General features: G+C 49.6%; 6 protein-coding genes across 7 annotated transcripts; 1 reads left to right on the forward strand and 5 right to left on the reverse strand.

Annotated features, from left to right (window-relative positions):
• Window positions 1-12,408: 12,408 nt before the first annotated feature.
• PV06_04247 (uncharacterized protein) lies at window positions 12,409-13,001 on the reverse strand (the record flags this gene model as incomplete). The annotated part of the gene is made up of 1 exon (XM_016405112.1): window positions 12,409-13,001. The coding sequence occupies one exon, from the start codon at window positions 12,999-13,001 to the stop codon at window positions 12,651-12,653; it is 351 nt and encodes a 116-aa protein (XP_016263318.1). The 3' UTR covers window positions 12,409-12,650.
• A 420-nt stretch (window positions 13,002-13,421) lies between these two features.
• On the reverse strand, window positions 13,422-14,632 carry PV06_04248 (uncharacterized protein; the record flags this gene model as incomplete). Its single annotated transcript, XM_016405113.1, has 3 exons — window positions 13,422-14,207; window positions 14,252-14,409; window positions 14,461-14,632. The coding sequence occupies 3 exons, from the start codon at window positions 14,630-14,632 to the stop codon at window positions 13,422-13,424; spliced, it is 1,116 nt and encodes a 371-aa protein (XP_016263319.1).
• A 38-nt stretch (window positions 14,633-14,670) lies between these two features.
• PV06_04249 (uncharacterized protein) lies at window positions 14,671-15,627 on the reverse strand (the record flags this gene model as incomplete). Its single annotated transcript, XM_016405114.1, has 2 exons — window positions 14,948-15,627; window positions 14,671-14,901 (listed from the first exon to the last, which is right to left on the reverse strand). The coding sequence occupies exons 1-2, from the start codon at window positions 15,251-15,253 to the stop codon at window positions 14,671-14,673; spliced, it is 537 nt and encodes a 178-aa protein (XP_016263320.1). The 5' UTR covers window positions 15,254-15,627.
• Window positions 15,609-18,296, reverse strand: PV06_04250 (uncharacterized protein). The gene is made up of 3 exons (XM_016405115.1): window positions 17,555-18,296; window positions 16,894-17,405; window positions 15,609-16,842 (listed from the first exon to the last, which is right to left on the reverse strand). Exons 1-3 carry the CDS (start codon window positions 18,048-18,050, stop codon window positions 15,892-15,894), a joined length of 1,959 nt encoding a protein of 652 aa, XP_016263321.1. The 5' UTR covers window positions 18,051-18,296; the 3' UTR covers window positions 15,609-15,891.
• Window positions 18,297-18,504: 208 nt separating this feature from the next.
• Window positions 18,505-20,876, forward strand: PV06_04251. Of its 2 annotated transcripts, XM_016405116.1 has the most exons (4): window positions 18,505-18,841; window positions 18,895-18,974; window positions 19,027-20,470; window positions 20,523-20,876. In XM_016405116.1, exons 1-4 carry the CDS (start codon window positions 18,838-18,840, stop codon window positions 20,561-20,563), a joined length of 1,569 nt encoding a protein of 522 aa, XP_016263322.1. In that variant the 5' UTR covers window positions 18,505-18,837; the 3' UTR covers window positions 20,564-20,876. The 2 variants fall into 2 exon arrangements, with proteins under 2 accessions (XP_016263322.1, XP_016263323.1); XM_016405117.1 differs by having other exon boundaries at window positions 18,895-20,470.
• On the reverse strand, window positions 19,797-21,862 carry PV06_04252 (uncharacterized protein). Its single transcript, XM_016405118.1, has one exon. It carries the CDS (start codon window positions 21,757-21,759, stop codon window positions 20,872-20,874), a length of 888 nt encoding a protein of 295 aa, XP_016263324.1. The 5' UTR covers window positions 21,760-21,862; the 3' UTR covers window positions 19,797-20,871.
• Between the last annotated feature and the right edge of the window lie 363 nt (window positions 21,863-22,225).

Below are 22,225 nucleotides of genomic sequence, written 5' to 3' on the forward strand. Positions count from 1 at the left end.
CGAGAGAGCTCGCAAACGGAGCTCGACCATGTTGCTCATCGAAGATGAAGTCGAACAGGTTCACAGTATCCGGAACTTCAGGTAGTGTAGGCACCCAGGAAGGAGAGACGAAAACCATTTTGTGTTGGAGCTGCTCGAACCGAACGAGATCCCAGTCCGCGCATGGCGATTGAGAGTCCAACAGTGTGAGGCATCAATACCATCTATCGCATTGTTTTGTAGAGCTTGGCGAAGTCTATCAACACAGTTGTTGTGCCTCCGGAAATGAGCTTCATTGCCCAGAGGCCGAGGCAGTGGCACAAGCCGTGGGTTATGTCACGAAATGCTGACACTCTCACAATGCTCGTCATTCCCCATTCGCCTAGCTTAGGTTGGTCTCGATCTGGAGACCAAATTTGTACCAAGATCACAGCCTAACCTGGATAGAGAAGGGGCCAGGAACACCAAACTTCACCCACGATTCGGTTCCGAAGACTCAAGGCCTGGCAATTAGGCAGGATTGGGGATGGCGTTTGAAGGGTTGCCCAAAATCCCCACCCACCCGTCCGGGGAGAAAGCATGGAGACTGAGTCTGGAGTCTTGGACTTGGAGCGGGGGAAACAGGAGACTCACAAGACCTTCCACCTCAGTTCAGTTTAATTCTGCATCGGTGACTACATCGACAGCATCAAAGCATTCTATCTGTAATCATTGAATTGTATGCTTAAGCCTTCCACTCGCCATCATGCCTAGTGCAGCCACCTCCCGAACAAACTCTGCGTCAGCAACTTCAAAACGTGACCAGAGCTTGGAGACCCGGCGAATGCGCAACAGGATCTCTCAGAAAGCCTTCCGGGCTCGACGGGCTATGCGTCTGAAGGATCTCGAGGAGCGTCTGCAAACTGGACCATGTTCTGACGCTGAGCGAGTAAGGCAACTCCAGGACCAGAACATAGAGCTGCGTGAGCAGCTCCTCGAATGTCATCAGAAGTTCAACAGCCTACAAGTCTCGTTGAATGCCCTAGCCCGGTCGAGCGCACTCGTGCTGGGCATTGCTAATGTGGACCCTGTAGACGAGGTATGCGGAACCCAGCAGCAATGGTGCAATGCATTGACATTCTACTCTAGACTGGAGCATATTCTGAAACCGTTTGCGTGAGGTGCAATCGGGCACCAACTGAGCAAGATGATGAAGTTGTCGGCGACGTGGCCATAACAAGTCCCAACCAGCCTACGCACCAAACTTCGCCACCCAGCGAATCCCAGAGGCCGGTGCAGGAGTTGCCAGTTATAAGCAGCATCATTGACGTTGCTAATCCTATGGCCGGGCCGATCACTACCACCGAAGGAGAGCATACAAGCACCTATGCAGTAACACAGCCCGATCATTTAACGATTTCAGATCATGAGCAGCACGACAACATGGCTCCCGTGAATCTATCGCCGGAGATCGATGCGTTTGAGATTGACCCTGTTCTCGCGACAGAAGATGGATACCAACCCCCTGGACCTGCAATGGATCTGATTTTCCCACATGATCTGGGCCCAGGAAACTATGTCAATATTCTAGAACTCTGTCCAGCCCTGAAGTATGAGTCACTCAGTGTGAAAAGAACCAACTCACCCTTCTCCGACCACATTGACGCGCTGGAGCAAAGTATTGGGTTGGCAGCTTTCCCTTGGAATGCATCAAATGCCCGAGATAACGGGTAAGTGTCACCCGGTGTTTCTTGTCTGTAATCTACCAGTTGATTACAGCTGACTGACAACTGTACAGAGTTCTCGGGTCCATCGGATCCATTCTGTTGACTTTTGTGAGTTTATCGTGGCAATCGATGATGGCATGGCATACGCACACCAAAGCCCACGTGCCTCTGAGGGAGCTCACGGCATGGCGGATCTGTCGGACGCCTGACAGATACAGGAAGATCGCACGCTGCTACCAGCCCACAATGCTTCAGATGAGCATGCCGCATCCCAGCATCATCGACTGGATCCCGTGGCCAGAACTGCGAGACAAGCTTATTATTCATCACTCGGCCAATCCTTCACTTGACTCGCTCATCTGCGACATTGGAAACTCGTACGTTGTGCAGGGTGATCTCTCGCTATTGATCAAATGTCCGCAACATGTTTTCGGCTATGTTGGCGTCTGGGATTTGGTGCGATCGATTGCTCCAGAGGCGACATTTTCCCTCGGATGTGCAGAAGATCGCCAGGAGCGGACATGGGGACCTGTTCGACCTGGGTCATTCTCTCCTGACACGCCAATACACCACCTGAACACTGATGACTCGCACTCCACCGACTTTCAAAACTTGAGTCTTCCAGTAGCAGATGCAAATGTCCTGTTCTCATCCAGAGAATTGGCTGCACAGGCATTCAAAATTCTTAGGATGGATAGCGGAGCATTCAATTTTCGCCTAGATCCCGCCTTCTTTGGACGACACCCGGAACTATACAGTGACATCCCCAATTTGATGGCTCTTGGAGTCGCACTACGTCCCACGTCCCAGGTTCCCATCTCATCGCCACGAGAATTAGATGTCTCGATCATTGGACAGTATCAAGAGGTATCGAAATACCTTATGGGGGTGGCCTTTGAGCCAAGCCAGCCTTCACATCCTGGTTCAGAAAGCGTCACAGCATAAAAGATAAGAACCTGCTGCAATATTCTCTAGTACGAGGTTGTGCATGAAGAAAATCTCTTGGAACTTGATATTGTGTCAATTAGCAAACACACAAGACATAAGACAATATGTTTTTGACCGTAAATCATAGAGGTTCTCTGGCGGGGCTAGTCTACCAACAAACAACCTGCGGATAGGTTCTTCCTCAAGAAACAGCCAAACAGGGCACTGCTTTTATATTAGAGGACTCGCGCTGCCTCCAAGTTATGGCCTTGGTGTGATCAAGAATAATCCACTGGTGCCAATGGAACAGCATCATTGATCGGAGCTACAAGAGTGGTAAACCTTTCCTCACCCGGCATGGGGAATGCTGACAAACAGAAGGATGACACCTGCAGTACCCTTTCCCGTAACACAAGATATAAGTCCATTACTTAAGTCAACTTCAAGTAGTATTACTTACTTGATGCTCACAGCGTGCAACTAGCCGCGAATCCGCACTTAATCGAACATGGCACAAGCAAATGGTCTCTACAAAGTTGATGGAACGACAGCAACTCTTCCAGGCGTTGGATGTCAGCAAGTGCGAACCTTGAAAAATGTCGTCAAGAGAGATGACCGACCTCTGGCTTTGTCTCTCATCGAGGAAAGGTTGCCAAAAATGGCATCTCTGCGGGCAGTGTTGTCTCTAGACCTGGGCTTCGACGACGGTCCGATCTATATCGACGCTAGGGAGGAGCCCAGGATTGTTCACGAGATTGACTGTGAACCGAATTGCATTCTGAAGACTAAGCCGGACTACATCAGACAGTTCGTGGAGGGCAAGCTTGAGCCTCGTTATGGTTTATTCAAAGACGGATTCTTTGATGAAACGACTTTGCCCAAGGGCGAGATCAAAGTAGCAGTCAAGTTTGCAGACATGTTGTGCCCAGAGTCTCCCGTCCACCCGGAGATCCCAGTCGGTCGAGAGCTTCCAACGCCTACCGAGGACCTTGATCGAGTCCTGACCGACATTAGGGAATTCGGCTACGGGTTGGTCAAGGATGCCTTGGACCCAGAACAGGTGAAAGTGCTCAAGTCGGCTGTTGAACAACAGGCACGAGGAGAGACAGATGCAGGAGTCGCCAAAAAAGACGGAGGGCCAAAAGCTCCGAACCAGCGTATCTGGACCCTTGTCAACAAGGGGCAGGAGTTCCACGATCTTCTTGAGCATCCGCTCATCGACGAGGTCGTGCCAGAACTGCTGGGTGAGCACGCTCTCCTACACAGCTACAGTGCCAACATCGCACGGCCAGGGAATGTGCCGATGATGCTCCATACTGATCAAGTGGCGATCCAACCTCCGCTGAGGAGCATCTTCTATGGCCTCAACATCATGTGGTTTTTGACAGACATCACCCGTGAGAATGGTGGAACCAGGATTTTCCCGGGCAGTCATGTCGGCAACGTAGCCCCGGATGATCCGTTCGACATTACTGGGACCCTTGCTGCCGAAGGCCCTGCAGGAACGGCTCTTGTCTTTGAAAGTCGGCTTTGGCATGCCACAGGCCCTTGCGAGACCACCTCCGGTGAGCGTCCCGTAATTCTCATGTTTTTCATGAGGTCTTTCATCCGCCAACAGGAAAACAACTTCTTATCTATTCGCCCTGAGGTTGAGGCAACTATGTCGGATAAAGTCAGGAAGCTATTAGGATATTGTACCACGGGGGCGTTGGGTGGTGTCGAAGGTGAAGTACGAGAGGGTATCTATGTGGAAAGGGTCGAGAATCCCATTGGTCCCTTCCGTGATTCTCACAAGCACACTCCATATAGGCAGGGCTTGCCCAGTCAGTAGTTATCATGCTTCAGCCTGGTCCACTAGAAGCCAGACGTTCTTCGGTCCTAATATGTTACTTTAATGTGCATGGAGTGCCTGTTAAAGAGCCACAGCACCGGCCTTTTGGACCTATATCTTCATAAAGAGATAATTCTGCGTTCGTGGCATGATTTTCGTGATTGACCTTTCCTGCTTTGTTGCAATTATCTCTACAATGAGTGTCGGCTATGCCTTCAATCTCCAATGAATATCCCAGATTGCTTATTGGACAGAGTGAGAGAGTAAATGGTCTGGCACAATGCTACTCCTGCTGCTTGATTCCAAGTAATCTTTCCCTGACTCAGATGAAGCTGACCATCAGTCTGTGCCGACATGTGGAGTATTCCGGTGTACAAAACGACAAGCTGAAGTCCCTATTTAGCGAATTTGTGTTGATCGTGACCTTCGCGTTCAATTGCTCTTGTTAGTCTCGGAAGAAATAGTCTATTCACTGTCGAATCGATACTATCAAGGCTCCAATGTGATTTTTGGACAAACATTTCTTTGAAAAGGAAAGAAGCTAATTCCGTATCATCAAGGTCAAAATTTGTTAAAGCCTCAGCAATCAGTGTTCGGTACAAACGAATTACATGGTAATCAACATGAAACCTCTGTCTGATCGCCCAGTCGATGAAAATCGAAAGATGAAGGTTGTCTGCATAGGGGCAGGGTTTTCTGGCATCTTGACAGCAATCCGCCTTCCTCAGCGCATCAAAAACCTGGACCTGGTCATCTACGAAAAGAACGATGATATTGGGGGGACATGGTACGAGAATCGGTGAGCTTGTTCTTCCTAAGGCCTATCCTGTGTTCCAATTTTTGACATTCCTTCACAGATACCCGGGAGTGGCTTGTGGTACGGCGGTCGAAATATAGTTTTCCTGCATAGCTCGAACTCGATCAGGCCAGCTGATCTTTGCAGATATTCCGTCTCACGTCTATCAATTCACATTCGCGAACAATCCCAGCTGGTCAAGATTTTACGCTTCTGGAGAAGAGATTCAAGAATACTTGAAAGATGTGGCTTGGAAATACGACGTAGAAAAGTACGTTCGTCTCCGGCATCATTTCCAGAGGGCCGAATGGGACGACAAGGTCCAGCAGTGGCGCTTGACCCTCGCCAATCTCGAGACAGGCAAGGTAGGATACCAGGAATCTACTCAGCCAAAGATAATGTTTTTTGCTAATTGTACGTCCATTAGGTTGTCACCGACACGGCTGATGTGGTTTTGAAGGGCATGGGCCTCCTAAACACCTGGAAATGGCCCGATATTCCAGGGATTCATGACTTCAAGGGCCCTTATATGCATTCTGCCAATTGGGACGTCAATTTTGACTGGACCAACAAGAGAGTGGCACTAATAGGTGCGGGTTCTAGTGGCATTCAGATACTGCCACAGATTCAACCCAAAGCCAGAAAAGTTGTACACTTCATGAAGGGCAAGACTTGGGTCTCACCCGTAGGCTACGGCGCACAAGAAGGAGACTACTCAAATGAAGGCAAGTCGGCACCTTATTCTCTCAAAGTTCATCAACCTTGGTCATTGAGCTCATTTTCCCTGAAGCCGAGATCTCCCTCGAACAGCGCCAAATGTACCAGAACGATCCTCGTGCATATCAAGAGTATCGACACAAGATTGAAGGTGTGATGAATAAGAGTCAACTTGTGACATTTCGGGGTACAGATATTCAGGAATTGTTCTGGAAGATGAGTGACGAATCGATGAGAGAAAAGCTTCAGAAGAAGCCGTGGATCTACAAGTCCATGCGACCAGAGTACCCACCAGGATGCCGTAGACTAACACCGGGCCCGGGATATCTCGAGGCTCTGGTTCGAGATAACGTGGAATTTGTCGGCACTGGCATCGACCGCGTTACACAGACCGGTCTCTGGGACCACAACGGCATGTTCCACGAGGTGGACGCCATTATCTATGCGACCGGCTTTGACTAGTGGGAAACCCTCTGCGCGACCGTCCCATTGCAGATGCTGACTGGGTGTAAACACAGTTCCTTCAATTCAGCAGCTACACCCTTCATCGGTCGTGATGGGGTCACATTGGAGGAGGTATGGACGCCACAACCCGAAGCATATCTCTCTCTGTGCGCCCCTAGGATGCCCAACCTCTTCTTCCTACTTGGCCCCAACGGCGGACCAGGCGCAGGATCCTTCATCGCCATGCTCGAACACGTTGTCGAATACATCATAAAATGTATAAGCAAGCTGCAGAGGGAGTATATTTCGTCGATGGAAGTCTCGTAAGGAAATCGGCTCGCTCATTGCGCCATTATTGTAGATGCAGGAGTCTAACCACACCATTCTTCCAAATGTAGTGAGACGGCACATCGTGCATTTTCCGAGCATGTCGACAATTACTTTGCCAGAACCATATTCACATACAAGGTGAGCCACTCGCCGTGCTGCCTCGTTGCACGGGCGTATATCCCGTAACAAAGTCGCGTATCACTAATCAAAGCAGTGCAAATCGTGGTTCAAGCGAAACAATGAAGAAGGTCGGATCGTCGGTTTGTGGCCTGGATCCTCTGTCCATGCCCAGGAGGTTCTCAAAACTCCCCGGTTCGAGGACTTTGAGTTTGTTCACATGCCCGAGACTCGCAGCAACATCATGAACTGGTTAGGGAACGGATTGACCACGGCGCAAGAAAGCGACGAGAAAACCACAGCTTACCTGGACAACGTCGATATCCCACCCGTCCTCAACAAAGGTTGCCGACCTAGGAACCTGGCAATTGCGACCAGACGAGTCTATACGCCTGATCAGTACACCCCTTCACGAAACACCGCCGACACGAAAGCTGCACAGATTGAAAACTTGGCTGCTGCAGTCGCAACGCTTCCGAACTAGCAGTGGGATTCTATTCTGAGATTTAGTTGGTTACCACGTCTGCTGTCGTCAATCTCACCAAAGATCTGCCAATGTGTATGTTTGTGAAATTCTTTGGAACTTCAAGTCTTAGTTACTAGACTCGAGATCAATGGTCAACTAACATTCATTCCTCAGAAATGCATGCCTTTTCCAAATGAGACTACTTTCTCGGTATCTTTCGATGAACCAGAATCCAGCGTCTGTCTGTAGACCATGGTCAGCGCAAAGACCATGGGACGCCGATTCATCATGAGCACTTGAAGGTTGTGTTTGGTCCGGAAGGACAAGACCCGACGGAGAAATTATCAATTCTTTATTTGAGGCTATCAATCTGAATATTTGTAACAATCAAGAAACTAAGCCCTGAAGCTGACCCTTTCATTTGGATCTCAACAACGAGCCTCATATATGTCAAGTTTAGTGCCCCTATTCGATCCCATTCATATTCACCTTGTCTTCTTTGTAGTATGATCTCGATATTTGTCGTAGTATAGAACGACGATCCAATCTTTGTTACTTGTTTTCTCGACCATGACTCTCGTCGCCCCAGTGATCAAGTCTTTGAAATTGATACTATTTAGCAATTCTAGTTCTTTAGTCGACATAAGTCTCTTTATCACGACTCGAGCGTCGCTAACACAATTCTATACAATAATATCTTTAGTCAAACCCTCAAGCAACAGCTACTTGCACAGCCGCTGTTTCGTGCCTTGTATCGATTATTTTGATGCTGACGAGAGACCAGGCGGTGCGAACGGCTTCAAGATGGCCTCGCATGTAGACCCAAGCAGACTTCAGAGCCGAGTTGTTTCAATGATTGAGCACGTAGCTCGCCCCCGAGTAGTTCCCGCTGCTACTGGACATAACGATGCTTCGACGTTCTCTTTCAGAAGGATAATCAGGCATATTCCTGCTTCACCAGGAGTCTTAGATCAAGTTGCCATGATGTTCGGTTGAACGGAGGCGTCAAGCAGACTCGTGTTAAATGAGTTGGACATTTACCTCGGATACCAGCAACGTCGGTAGTAATCAAAGCATGACTGACTTGTCGATGAACAGGGTGATAAGATTATGCGCCATTGTGGAGTAGAAATTTGTGGAGCTGTCAATGAAACGTTCCCAAACGATGACAACCAGGGAGGAATATTCCTTGCGCTGCCACTGGTGGCCACCTACATTGGAAGCTGGAGTGGTTCTGCAAGCAGAAACGCATGAGGGACTGCGGTAGTGACTTGACGGTAACATGTTCCTGACATGGGTCGAAAGTACGTGAAGTATTGCCCCCTTTGCTGCGTTGTTAGCTAGAAACAAAGCCCTCTTCAAGAATCTAGAATACTTCTACCCTATAATTCAACAAAATCCACTTATCAAAATCTCACAAGCTGAGTGCGGTGCCTAAAATAGCTTCGCCTGAGACAGAGCGGTTGTCTGAAGTTCTAGACGTTCATGATGGGGATCGATGAAAATTGCGTCTCCTCTGCGCGGAGATTCAATCATGTCAGCATTCGAGTTTCAGATATGGAAAAGTCTCTGCACTTTTACGAAGTTGTCTTGGGTATGAAAAGGCTCCTGGAGTTGTCATTTGACGACCTGGCAATTGTGCTTTTGGGATACCCTGAGGGCGGTGGACCCGAGAAGGTCCTATCTAGGGAGGGAGTTCTGGAGCTGATTTGTTCCAAAGTAGGTACAAGACGTCCATCTGGCGTCTCATGTTGATAAAAACTTCAGATGTTCTAAAGAAGACCATTTACTGAGCTCTGTGGACAGCATCCGAGAGGATATGTGACGAACCCTGTCAGCCACTCCCGTCTCGGACTGGTAAAATTGTGTTTTCTGGTTCCTGACTTGAGTGGTTGTTTGGATCGTATCAAAGAGTATAATGTATCCGTGATCAAAGAGCCCGGTGCCACGCTCGGCGAGGAATTGATAGCCAGGGCTTTGGGTGCGGCGTTCGATGGGCGTATCTGCGACCGTGCTCTACGCGAATCGGTTTCGGCTGTCAGCTTCATCGAGGACCCTGATGGATATTTACTCGAGTTGGTCCAGTCTTTGACTTGAACAATGAATCTAGATGAGAAAGGCAAACAGCGTTGCAGAGGCTTCAGCTGACACATGAATTACGTTGGCCACAATTAAAATGCTCCCAACACCCGGTCTATACTGCTGACAGGTAGATCATCGTGCCTGAAAGGAAGGACAGTTTCGATCACCGATATATGAACGCTGTCAGGAGTCGATACAGTAATGCTAGCCATCATTGTGATCAATGTCGATTCGCGACATGTTGCTCAAGCTAAGAGAACTTGGATATCTGGTAACGCCGCCCGCGTCTTTTGTGTTTTAGTGCCACCATATTTGGGCTGAGAACTTCTTGGCTACCCTCTGACTATATTGGTATAAGCTTGGAATACCTGAAGTACAGTGGGAGACATCGAGATAACTTGTTATGTTGGTAGAACATAGAAGATGCTTTAATTCGGTGGATTTCCTTAGGTTGTCGCCGCCATCCGTCCCACTTTATGCAACGCACAGTACAATCTCAAATAACTCCTGTCGATCCGTAATCAGAATCTTTGTCACCATCGACTGACCAGTCTAGCACACATCTCTCCCAAAGTTAAATGGAACCAAATATTGCGGGGCCCCACGATATGTGTCTATGGTCGTGGTACGTACCCACCTTATAAGGCATTGGTGCTCCTATTCCAGTATTAAAGCGCTGGAAAGGACGCTGCGCTTGCAATCTGTATCTGACTTTCATCTCAAATACCATTCTTCGTCCGACTAATAAACGACAATGTCCGAGATTCAGCGCATTCAGCCGATCACGAATTTACAGCGTATCGAGCTTGAGCATGCTCAACATGACTCTGGCACTGTTGAAGACTTTCAAAACTCTCGTGCTCTCACCACAGATCAGTCCAAGCTCAATGCAAAATACATCCTGAGGCTGGCGTCCGCCGTAGCAGGAATCTCGCTCGGAACAGTGTCTGCATATTGGGGATTCAGCCCCCCTGCGGCTATACTTGCAGATATCAGTGCTGATCTTGGTCAGGACCTTCACAGAAACTAGAAAGAGGTTCCCACTTACCGTTTAATAGGTGGTTCCGAGAATGCAAGCCTATTCAGCATCGTCTGGACTGCTGCTTGTGCTGTAGCCATCATTTTGTTCGGTCGCCTGTCCGACAAATTCGGCCGGCGTTACTTCGTTATTGGAGCTTCTGTTATGGGCATTGTGGGAGGTATCATTGCCTCCACTGCCCGGTCCATGAACGTTCTGATTGGCGCCAATGTGTTGCTTGGGCTCTCTGGAGGAGTGCACACATGCTATGGTCTGACGGTGGGAGAAATCTGCCCCAACAGGTACAAACTCCTAGGGATCACCCTCTGTGTCATCCCTAGTCTCCTCCCTACAGGCTTTGGAGCGTACATTTGTGAGTACAAGACACCCCAGTTCTCATGTTCGAGTGGCCATCTGATAAAAAGCTCCTAGCGCTTCGACTTATAAACACCGGTGCTGGTTGGCGATGGTGCTACTATAGCTACATCATTATGATGGGCACTGCAGCTGCATTGCAATTCCTATTCTACTTTCCTCCGAGCTTCCGACAGCTGCACGGCGGTAACAGGACAGTGTTCGAGGAACTCAAACGGATCGACTGGGTGGGAATATTCTTGATGACCTCCGGCTTGTCTATGTTCTTACTCGGCGTCTCATGGGGTCAGATCCTTTGCACTTATCTTGTTGATTCTCATTCTTACCTTTGACTTTTAGGCGGATCTCCTCTCCCCTGGACATCGGCTCGGATATTAAGCCTCCTCATCGTCGGAGGTGTCACATTGATTGCCTTTGTCATCTATGGTGAGAGCAAGCCTCCTCCTGGGCTGCGTCTTCCGCTCACATTGTCGCCAGAAATCTACTCGGGAGTTCCTAACCCTCTAGTCCCAATGTATTTCTTTAGGGACATTCGAGGTTTCACCTGTCTTGTGATCGTTTGCGGCATCTCTGGTGTAGCTTACGTGGGGCCCAGCATCATTTGGCCCACGCAGGTTGCCAACATATACGGCCTGACGGCGTCCTCGTGGGAAGAGACCGCGTGGTTGTCGACGACCATTGCTTTCGGCATTATGGCTGGGATCTTGCTGTGGGGTCCTATGGTCGCGGTGGTCAAACACGTCAAATGGCAGGTGGTTACCCTTGCCGTCATGGTCACGGCCTTCTCTGGAGCAATGGCCACGAGCAACCAAAACAACCGTGGACAAAGTGCGGCATTGTCTTTCCTGACGACACTCCCGGGTGGAATCCTTGAGCTTATCCCAGTGTCACTGGTGCAAATGGAAGCCAATGACGCCGACCTGGGTACTGTTTTCGCCATTCTCTTCCTGATTCGGACAGCTTTGGGCTCCATCTTCGCGACCATATACATAGCTATTCTCTCCAACAGACTTCCCACTGAGATTGCGGCAAAAGTTCCGGCCGCTGCAATTGCTGCAGGTCTACCAAAGTCATCTCTCGTCGACTTACTTCAAGCTACGGCCACAGCTACTGCTAAAGCATTTCAGGCGGTTCCAGGAATGACCCCTGAGATCCAGAATGCGGTAATCGACGCACTGGTCTCCGCGCGCTCTACAGCATATTCTTACATCTATTATGCTTCGATTCCTGTCAACATGTGTGGAGTTATCGCTGCTCTGTTTCTCCGAGACTATGATCATCTGCTTAATAGTCACGTTCCGCGTCAAATTTATAAACATGGTCGTGGTGCAGATGTCGATCAAGAGGATCCATCAGCCATCACCAAGCAAGCCGATGACAATATTGACACAAAAGAGGAACGCAAGGAAGTTGAAAACACGGCCTCCAGCTAACGTAGGCATGCGCAGCTCAGTGGGAAGAATGCATGCCTTTTCAATATCATTAGGTGTCTACTGCAAGCGCATTACGAATCCGGTCTATAGATCTGTTAGAGAATTCTGAGACAGGATGCCGCCTCCGGTGCTGCTTGTGCGCAGGGGTATCTAAGGGAGACTCTACGTGAAATGGGAAAAGGATCCAATCAGCCACAGGCTACGAAATCTCATAGGCCGAACGAACATTCTTCAGATGAGCGCACATACTCAAGTGAATTGAGTACGTCCGAAATCTCGAGAATCATCACCATCCCGTCAGGTCCCATTGAGGACTGACACAAGCCCTGGCCAATACAAGGCAGAAAGACTCCCCCTGACCTATCCGAAGCCATATTCCTAATGTTAGATACAACAATCATACAAACGTCGTGTAAGAGTAGATCTCCTTCAGTTGGACTTCAAAGATCCATCCTCCAGCACCAGTCCAGCTCGTTGTAGTACATCGGCCAAGACTGCACTATCGACCATTTCCTCTTGATGGACGACTTTTGTCCCGTCCTCGTTCGCGGTACTCGTAATGATATACTCCTGCTTATATGGTCCAAAATAACCAACGTTGTCGGCCTTTCCAAATAGGACAAATATTCTCTTGTCCACGTCGACAATCGTCTTGGACTCGTCGAAGCTCAGATCCCAGCGATGTCCTTCGCCCTCGAAAAACATGGGTTTGACGTTTTTGACCCATTGCGCGAAAGCTTCGTTGTCCATTGCCGGCTGCTTGATTGATTCGGGTTTCATCTCGTGAATGCAGTGATCGGCACGACACCCAAGCAATGTCTCTACGTCCAACGTTTCAATCCCCCTCATCACCACAGAGGCAAGCTCGAGAAGCTGGGAGCGTGTGGCTGTCATGTTACAGTTGGTGTGCTAACTCAGAGTGAAGAACACGCGCATGATGATGTCCGATCATCGCTACTGCAGTTGGAGTATCCAGGACACATAGATATACCGACACATGTATTCAGGCCCTCCATCAGTCCAGATATTTCTCGCAACCCTTCACATGTCAGCTTCGTCAGAGTAGCCAATTTCTGCAAGTGTCAAGGACGACCAAATGCCAATATCACCAGTGCAAGACGTCCAAGCAGAAGCCAAGGAGGACTGTAAATCTCGAATGAAAGAAGGACTCATCGACACACTGTATGCACAGTCGGCCACTCAACGTCTGTCGCGCTTACTTCCTGGCCGAGTCTGACTGTGTCCATCGAGGGCTTCGGGCTCTGCAAAAGCTGCTGATGCGGTGCGTTTTTGAGACTGTATAGGCACCGCGGGAGATGCGGACATTTTCTGACCTCGATTTTTGACAGCAGTCGCCCATCTTTCCTCCAATCTCTGACGAAGAGCCTCTGGCCAGCTTGCATCCATTGACAGGTGCTCAGGTGCAGATGGTGGACATGGCAGGGATGATTCCTGAGGTACCCACACAAGACGTTCGGCAAATGCCTCCCAAAATGCATCGTCCTTGTCCAAAGCTGCATCTCCGCTGATGAGGTTGTTCAATTCGTCCGAAGTGCACGCAAGAGACAAGTGTTGCAAATCTCCAGTCTGCTGTGCGAGCTCAGCCTCCCTCTCCAAACATTCTCGTCGACGGTCGCTGATTTCTCGCAAGAGATCTCTCACCTTCGGTCTGTCTTGAATTCTCATCCTCAAGCACCTTTGAACCAGCTCGAGAAGTCCAGCGCTATAATTTCGGGTAATACCACTCTTGAACCTTTTCACGATGTTCACTCCGTCGAAAGATCGTTGCTTTCCCATGAGGATGGAATTTATCTGGTTGCTGAGAGTCTCAATTTCATCGAGAGTCAACAAACTCCACATCACTACACCGACGGCCCAAATATTTGCTTGTGACATGATTTTATGCTGGTCTCGACGTAATGAATTGATCCCGGGCTGCATGAAATAATATTTCTTGTAGTCCGTCATCATAGGAACTCTTACTTCCTGAAAAGCTGTCAGATAACTCCCCGGAACAGGATAGGACTTACTGGAGGATGCCACAATTTTGTACCATTCTGCAGGAATCGGGCAGTATTTCTCAGAGCCTCATACGGGTTTGTGATGATAGAGAGACCAAAGTCTGCAAATTTTGCCACTGGGTACCACTCCTTGCTTCCATCTCTCTTGACATTCGAGCCGAGAAGAGCTGCAGCCCGTCAGCAAATAGCTTCCCATGAGGAAGTAGTCTACGACTCACTATTGTCAGGTTTGATGTCGTTGTGAAGGAGATATGCTTCGGGAAAGTCTTGTCCAAAGCGACTTGCCGCGAGATTCTTGAAAGGCCCAGTCTCGAATTTGACACAACCTTCTACCAAATAGTAGAACACTTGCCACAGGAAGGCTTCCGGAAAATGCATACTAGACATCATGATTAGAAGGCTGATTTACTTTGAAGATTGGCATGCTCTCACTCCCAAGCCTTGTAGTTTAGGCGCAGTGACTCCAAACAACTGTGAGGGCAATGTTCAAAGTAATATCTGCCATAGTTGTCGCTGACATTGAAGTGCCTCAGTCGGACAATGCTGTCTGAGTTTAGTGTATTTGTTTGGGCCATAATCGCGGCCTCACGGGTGAGACCAATCTTCTTATCGTGAAGACGATCAAAAGGCCTCAAGTCAGCCACTTTCAACACGAAGTCCTGCTAGATCAGTGAGAGTCTAACGAAGGAACGAAAATCGACCTACATCGATAGTCTTCCCCGTCCCATCAACCTTCACAAAGAGCGCCGCGGCACCAAAAGAGCCTTTGCCAAGTGGTCTGTCGAATTTCCATTCTTCCTCGTCTGATAATTCAACTCTGCTAGAAAAGAGGTGCAAAAATCTTTGTCCCGTTGGTTTGATGTTGCCCTTCGAATCGAACTCTTGCCACCCGAAGAAGTACTTGATGGGAGAGTATGGTGTAGCTTGTCGTTGGACTGGTTTTACTGTGAAGTCTTCTCGTTCAGACGGACTCCAATTGACCTGGAAAGTGTCGAAATGGTTCGAGGTCATCGTTAGCTAGCCACCTTAAATCAACTGCTCAATTATCTTTTGTTGTAGATCTATCAAGCGGTGATACAACTTGTACTTATCCATGATGTCGCTTGCATCGGTAATCATCCTCGACAACAGCCACAATGGGCTTTGTCCCGAATCCGTCGGACCTCGCATTGTTTACATGCCGAGGGGTTAGCAAATGATTGTTGAGTGTCATCTTGAGAGTCAATCACAATCAGAGTCATCTTGATGACCTTATTCTATGCGCTCACGATATTAGTCCGTAACAAGTCGTTCATCTCACATGTAATTCCGAAAGACTTCAAGACTGCTTATATAAGCAAAATATTTCAGGGGATACTCGAACCAGTCAGTAGGTGAAAATGAAATTCGTATTGGGTATCGAAAAAGCAATTTACGTCGCAAGATGGAATGTATCCTCTGCGTCGTTAAGCGACCAGCAAGGATCGCAAAAAGAGCTCGACGCTCTGTCATGATGTATACAATGCAGTGTTCGTATTTTCGAGACATTCGTGCAGAATGTGCTCGATCTCGATCTCGATTCTCGTTCATTGTGTCGAGTCTGCCACGGACTTTGCAGACAATGTGAACACTGGAGCATCACGCAATCTGCTGAAAGAAGTACATCGACCCTATTCTTCGGCTTCTTCAATGGCTTCCATCTCCACCTTCTCGTACATCTCCATTAACTTTGGGTCGAAGATTGTCGAGTCCTTGTCCGGAATGCCATGCTTCATGTCCTTGAAAACAGGTCCAATGCAACTTTCCCAGCGCTTGCGCCGATCCATTAGCATCCGAGCACTGTCTCCGATGTCCCGAGCTCTATTGATGCTCAAGGCGGTGCCGGGGCCGGCCGCGCCAGGGCGAGCTTTACCACCAGGTCCACCTTTCTTAGTCTTACCCATGGTCCTAGTCCTCTTCAGATAGGCTTGCTGGACTTGACTGTCAAGATCTTCATGAATGGTGCTGTACTCCTGGTAGGCGAGGCGTTCTTTGGCAAGGTCAAGCAAGCGAGCCTTGCGAGCACCGTTGATGATCATTACCCGACGGAGTTCGCCTTGTAACAATCGCAGCCGTTCACTGATGTCGTCATCATGGTGAGCATCATAATCCGGATCGTCCTGGCTGAGCAAACCAAGATGTCGAAGTTCGCCTTTGATTCGTTCCTCGGCTTGGACATAGTCAAGACGTTGCGATGCCTTCGAACCTGCCGAGTCTGCGACAGCTGACGCAGGGGCCAGAGGTTTCTCAGTGTTGTCATGGCCGTTCATAAGACCATCGAGATCCATTGTGTCGTTGCCATCAGCATTGAACGCATTCTCGGTGACGCCATTAGTATCAGTGGGTGGAGATCGATGCTCGAATTTGAGTAGTGAGAGCAAACGGCTGGCCAATGGCCCAGTCGAGACTTGATCGGTAGTCAAGTTATCATCGTTGATCTGATCGACGTTTCCCCTCGGATGATTGAGTGGTAATTTGTCGCTGCCACCATCCACAAGCACGGTACCATCTTCTTCTGCCCAGATCTCTTGATAGGAACGTTTACCGCGAGGAACAGCTAGGAACGGGTTGACACGATCGCCCTGAGAAAATGTCAGTCAAAATGAGCCTCAAATGCTTTCATTATCACTCACTCGTTCTCTCAGGAACGCCATGTCCTCTTCGGTCAGTGGTCGAACATAGGGCTCAACATAAGTGAGGAAAGTGTTTGCAGAGACTTGGTTGGTCGGCTTCGCATTGCTGAAGTCTTTGTCTGGTGGAATCCCTGCGATCTCATCCTTCAAATCTTTAGTTGGGAATGAAGTGACGCCGTAGATCTCCTTCTTTTCAGTATCCGACATATCTGGTGTAATATCACGGATGTGATAGATGATCGGGTCAGGAGCTAGAGGGTCAGGAAAGAAGCCTTGCTGGGGAACGGGTGGCTGGCTGTGAATGACGCGATTCTCTTCAGCATCAGACATGGACACGTCAGTCTTTGAAGGTGAGGCGTGATCAGCAGGGGCAGCAGCGGCATCCGGTGAGTCTGCTACTTCCGAAAGTGATGAAGTGCCAGGGCTGAGCTTCGTCTTCTTTGATGGAGACGGACTGTCAGTCGGTCCTGGAGTGCTTGTGACGCGCATCTTGACCTTGTTCGTAGGCTCATCTGTCAAAGTCTGGGTTAGCCGGAGCTTCATCGTATTTGTGATTGAGCTCGTCTCTGGAGTGCTCGTTCGCCAAGGCGTTGTCGTGAAAAAGCACAACAAGGGAACTAAGCCGAGACCACGATGGTGATGTTCAGGTGATTGTGCATACCTTCATGTTTGATTTCTACATTATCATCCGTTTCTGGTCTGTCTTTACGCTTCTTTGCCTTGGGATTCTTTGATGATTGTGATTCTTCCTTGCGAGCCTTAGCACGGCGAGCTTGTTCGGCTTGACGCTCACGCTCTTGATGGTCTGACTCCACTTCTTTCTTCTGTTCATGAATCAAACGAATGGCCTTCTCGCAGGATTCGGCACGTTTCTCGGCTGCATCGCTCAGATGCTTCAGTTGATCGATCAAATCATGAAGGGACTTCGGCTCGAATTTTGTTCCATGCGTTTCCAAATAATCGACAATCTCTCCATAATTAGGTTTTGGAGGAACGAGAAGTTTGGTTGTTTCTAGTTCTAGGAGGGGCGTGTTGGCAGGCCCCGCTGGCGCAGTACCACTGCTGAGAACTGAGCTGGGAGTTGTGTTGCGGCTTCGTGAGCGACGCGCATCTGCCTTCTTTCCCTTGCTCTTACTGGCGCTTCCTAATGCAGGCATGATGACGGGCGGTGGCTGGCCTGTTTCGAAGTTGGACGAAGGTGAGTGACGATGGCCTTCAGCGCGACTCGAATGTCATGTCGCGAGACGTAGGTCGGCACCCCAATTGCAACGGATGAATAGGGTACGATAAGGTCTCTGGTGGAGGGACGCCTGTACACTGTACACTGACCGAAGAAGACCGATTGCGGTGTTCGCCTCGTACGCAACACGATGTCGTTGCCCCGTAAGGGAGTTCAATGGAAGTTACCCGCGTATCTAAGCGGACAGCCTCGCCAAGTTCTCGGAAAAGATGCCGCCTTTGAAATGAGTCGGACAATGCGGCCTTTGTTTGAGTCACGTGTATGCGTCATGGATAAGGTAAGCAAGCGAGCCTTGTCTCGTACGAGGAAAGCGCCGAGGAGTCATTGCACTAGAGGATAAGAGCAGGGCTAATGATACTTGTGAGGGGGGGCTGGCCATGGCTGGGCTGGGCTTCATCGACCGGATAGCCGCCTTTATTGACAATCACGCAGATCTTGATCTCATCCTTCAAGAGTCAACAAAATTCGTGGCTACAACTCCGCGTTTTGTATATTGACCTACTAGCACCACAGTCCTCTGTTTTCTCGAGCACAGTCAAGGCTCGACCTCTTGTCTCCGACCCTGGTGCGATGGGAAGTTACAGGTGCTGACGAACCACCCGTCTCTCCCGGTCTGTGTCGCATATCATGTCCTCGCTTGACGGCATCGTGGAATTCTTACAAGTCTCGTCCATTGTCGAATAAAGTGTCGGCTTCAAAGAGTCATGTGTATGTCAAATGTCCACTGCTCCGAGCGTTGGGTGGTTGCTAAATTCTCTCAGCGGCACAGAACTTTGGCGTCATCGCAGCCGTCGTGCCCGATACACAGTACGATCCCAACCCGAACGTCCGACTTGTTAACGTATGGAAGAAGATGAACACTATGCAAGAGGAACTAGCTGACAGTTTGGAAGCGGACATATGGTCTCCAATTGAGAGCGTCAGGCCTTGTGAGGACATTGTCGCAGAACAACCCCAATAACTATGGAACCATCGAAGGTCTTCTCTACGTCCCCGATCTTCCAGCCTCGGATCCATGCGACAATGCCACTAGAGCCCTGATACCTTCCAACGTCACGACTCGCGCTCAGATACCTGGTCAAAAATACCCGCTCATTGCTTTGGCACCATGGACGCAAATAGCCTGCGTGGAATCCTACCTATCTGCGATGGCTTCAGACAACGTCCGTGGAGGTATTTTCTTTCATCCGGGCAATGAAAGCGAACAACCACCACCAGTCAGTGATCCATCATGGAGCCTTGACGATGGTGGTAAATGGAAGGGCGATAATCCGTATCCAGTCTACGCTATTCCAGGCATGCTTGGTGCATTCCTGCTCGATGAATTGGCGCAGTATTCTGGAAATTTATCGTCGTCCCCCTACGGCAAGGAATTGGCAGATTTATATGATTCTCACGACGTCGTCAGGCTCGTCGCTAGGTTCGACGTGAACGTGGCAGGTGGAATACCATCATTGTGGGTATTCCTAATTATTGTTCTAGCTGTCCTTCTCACTGTAGTGCTGGTAACCTCAGTTATCATGCACTGGGTTCAGCGGAAGCAGAGACGACAACTTCAGCAGAGAGTGGCCAGAGGAGAAGTCGATCTCGAAGCATTAGGCATAAAGAGACTCAATGTCCCGCAAGACATACTTGACAAGATGCCACAATGGATTTATATTCGATCTAACAACGACAGCAGTGGTCCTACAGAATCGAAAGAGTCAGTCCCTTCCGCAGAAAAGATCTCCACCGATACCGCTGTCTCTAGGAAGGCAGTCCGAGAAGTGCCTTTCAGCCAGACAACGTGTCCAATCTGTTTGGATGACTTTGTGCATGATGAGACAACCGTGCGAGAGCTACCTTGCAACCATATTTATCATCCGGAATGTATCGATCCGTTCCTGCGCGAAAATAGTTCTTTATGCCCCTTGTGCAAGAAGACAGTCCTTCCTGCAGGTTACTGTCCTGTTCAGGTGACCAATATAATGGTCAGACGAGAACGTCTGCTACGCAGGACAAGGCATCGCGATGCCGAGGACAATATTGACGCCAACGGATCGAGACTGCCTGGAGTTGCTGTGATCAACCGCACAATGCGGCAGCTATCAAATCCACTGACCGCTTCGCGACATCAGCATGGTAGCGCTGCAGGCGAGCACACAACAGGAGCCGAGATGCAATCTATTCCACAGAGACGACAGACGCAGGTAGATGACGAAATGCCAGCAGAAGTCAGGGCCCAGGGGACATCAGCCAGACGGGCGTGGCGTCGAGAGCGGCTCGCAAGGCAACAGGCTCGGGAATATGGCCAACAAGCAGATCAGGCGCGAGTGGTCGATGAATCAAGACCGTTGTGTGAGTTTGGACATTGTATGCTGCTCTTTGAAAGACGCTAACTGTAATCCAGGGCGCCGAATCGTTGGACGGGTCATCCCTAGCCTGGAATGATACGACATGTATATTTGGTTCGATGCCTCTTTGGCATCGGTTTTTAGTTGCATAGCGTTGGAGTTTCTTTGGACTCTGGTAATGGTTTGATTAATGACGGCACATTTTTGATGTATGATATGTGGATGGGAAAAGCGACAGTCGACCACGTTTAGGTATCCGGTGTGCAATATTCTGCTTTACTGTCCAGCAATACATGTTAAAAGTCTGGAAACATTGCTCGGTTCGCATTCGCATTACAGTATTGGTTCGTTCGCCTTTAGTCGACCAGAGTCAAGTCCAATTCAGAGAGTCGATGTGATTACACCTCAGCTAGCAAACTTGTCATGTTTGCCTTTGACTCTCACATCGAGGACCTCTTCGTAGTAGGTGCCTTCTTTCTTCGCACGCTTCAGCCTCTTGACCTCGTCATCCTCCAGGGTCCGGCCCACGGCCTGTTCGAGTTCGCGGCGGCTGATCTTCTCCTTGGCCTTGGTCTCCTTTTTCTGTTGGATCTGAGGCTTGAAGCGGGCCTGCATTTTGATGACGAGGTGCGTATTCTCGGACGCCGCGTCGCCGTCACCTCGCAGTGATATCGAGACCCTTTTTTTCTTTCCGCCGTCATCGTCGTCGGCAGTTTTTGAGGAGGTAGTGGTCTGTGTCTCTGTCACCGCAGAGATGTAGCGCCGGCCTTGTTCTCCATCTGCCGGCTTCGACGCCGCCGTGCGCAGTCGCCATCTCGTCTTGTTCGTATCTGCTGTGGTGAATTGTTCAACCACGAACCCTTCCTCGTGACCCCTCGCCTCTCGCCGCGCGCCCAGAACCCCGATGCCGTCGCAAGAGAGGTAACCCCCGTGGCTGGCCTTTAGGCTGATCTGGCCGGTCCCGGCCACCGACGAAGCCACCCAGACCTGTCGCACGTCGTGCGGCTCCGCGGTCTCGGGCACGCTCTCGACGATGTTCTCCAGCGGGCTGGCGAAGACGTTGCCGTGCGCGTCGGACGACAAGACCGTCGGCGGGGAGGTGGACAGGACCAAGATCGTCGGCCCCGAGAGGTCGGTCGCCGCGTCCGGGGTGGTCCAGGTGGTGTCTTCTTGGGGGTCGGTGGTGGTCACGTCGCCGGACGTCGAGACGAGCGCGGACGAGGTCTCGTGCTGGTGTTTGCGTTTCTTGGAGGGCTTCTTGTCGCCCTTGAAGGATAAAGGTTTGACCGGCATCGCGGGAGTCGTTTCGATTTTTACCCTTTTGGTCAGATCCGATCGTAAACAAGGGCGCGTTCAAGCAATCCTGGCTATGTCGATCAGATCTGACAATGTGAAGGGTACACGAACCAAAAATGAATATTTGTGACGAGGCTGCAGAATCGCAGCCTTGTATCTTCTCCGCACATGGAGTGCTTCGATTACAACAATACCGGTAGGAATAGACTACGGGATACGTCACTAAGCAGTCTATCATCATTAATCTTGTTCTGCGGAATAGGGGCATTTTTCATAAGTTGAAGCTTCGCGATATGCTCATTTCATCAGGAAACCCCCAGGCATCTAAATCATAGAATCTCGGAGCCAACAAAATCTTCTTCATTCAAAGGATAAGGATTTTGTATCATGTGTTTATGGATACCAAGACAAAGAATGAGCCTTCTCTTCACCAAAGTGCAATAGTGCCGTCACCTGTATCAAG

This window comes from Exophiala oligosperma (genome assembly GCF_000835515.1).
Source record: "Exophiala oligosperma strain CBS 72588 unplaced genomic scaffold supercont1.4, whole genome shotgun sequence".
Classification (NCBI taxonomy): domain Eukaryota; kingdom Fungi; phylum Ascomycota; class Eurotiomycetes; order Chaetothyriales; family Herpotrichiellaceae; genus Exophiala; species Exophiala oligosperma.

Excerpts from the sequence above, each read along its gene's own strand:
- PV06_04250 (XM_016405115.1), bottom strand. The coding sequence starts at position 18,050 with ATGCCTGCATTAGGAAGCGCCAGTAAGAGCAAGGGAAAGAAGGCAGAT. Across the intron at positions 17,406-17,554 it reads TGTAGAAATCAAACATGAAG|ATGAGCCTACGAACAAGGTC; the intron begins GTATGCACAATC and ends AGACTTTGACAG. Across the intron at positions 16,843-16,893 it reads TGGCGTTCCTGAGAGAACGA|GGCGATCGTGTCAACCCGTT; the intron begins GTGAGTGATAAT and ends ACATTTTCTCAG.
- PV06_04251 (XM_016405116.1), top strand. Across the intron at positions 18,975-19,026 it reads CGAACGTCCGACTTGTTAAC|CGGACATATGGTCTCCAATT; the intron begins GTATGGAAGAAG and ends ACAGTTTGGAAG. Across the intron at positions 20,471-20,522 it reads CGATGAATCAAGACCGTTGT|GGCGCCGAATCGTTGGACGG; the intron begins GTGAGTTTGGAC and ends ACTGTAATCCAG.
- PV06_04252 (XM_016405118.1), bottom strand. The coding sequence starts at position 21,759 with ATGCCGGTCAAACCTTTATCCTTCAAGGGCGACAAGAAGCCCTCCAAG.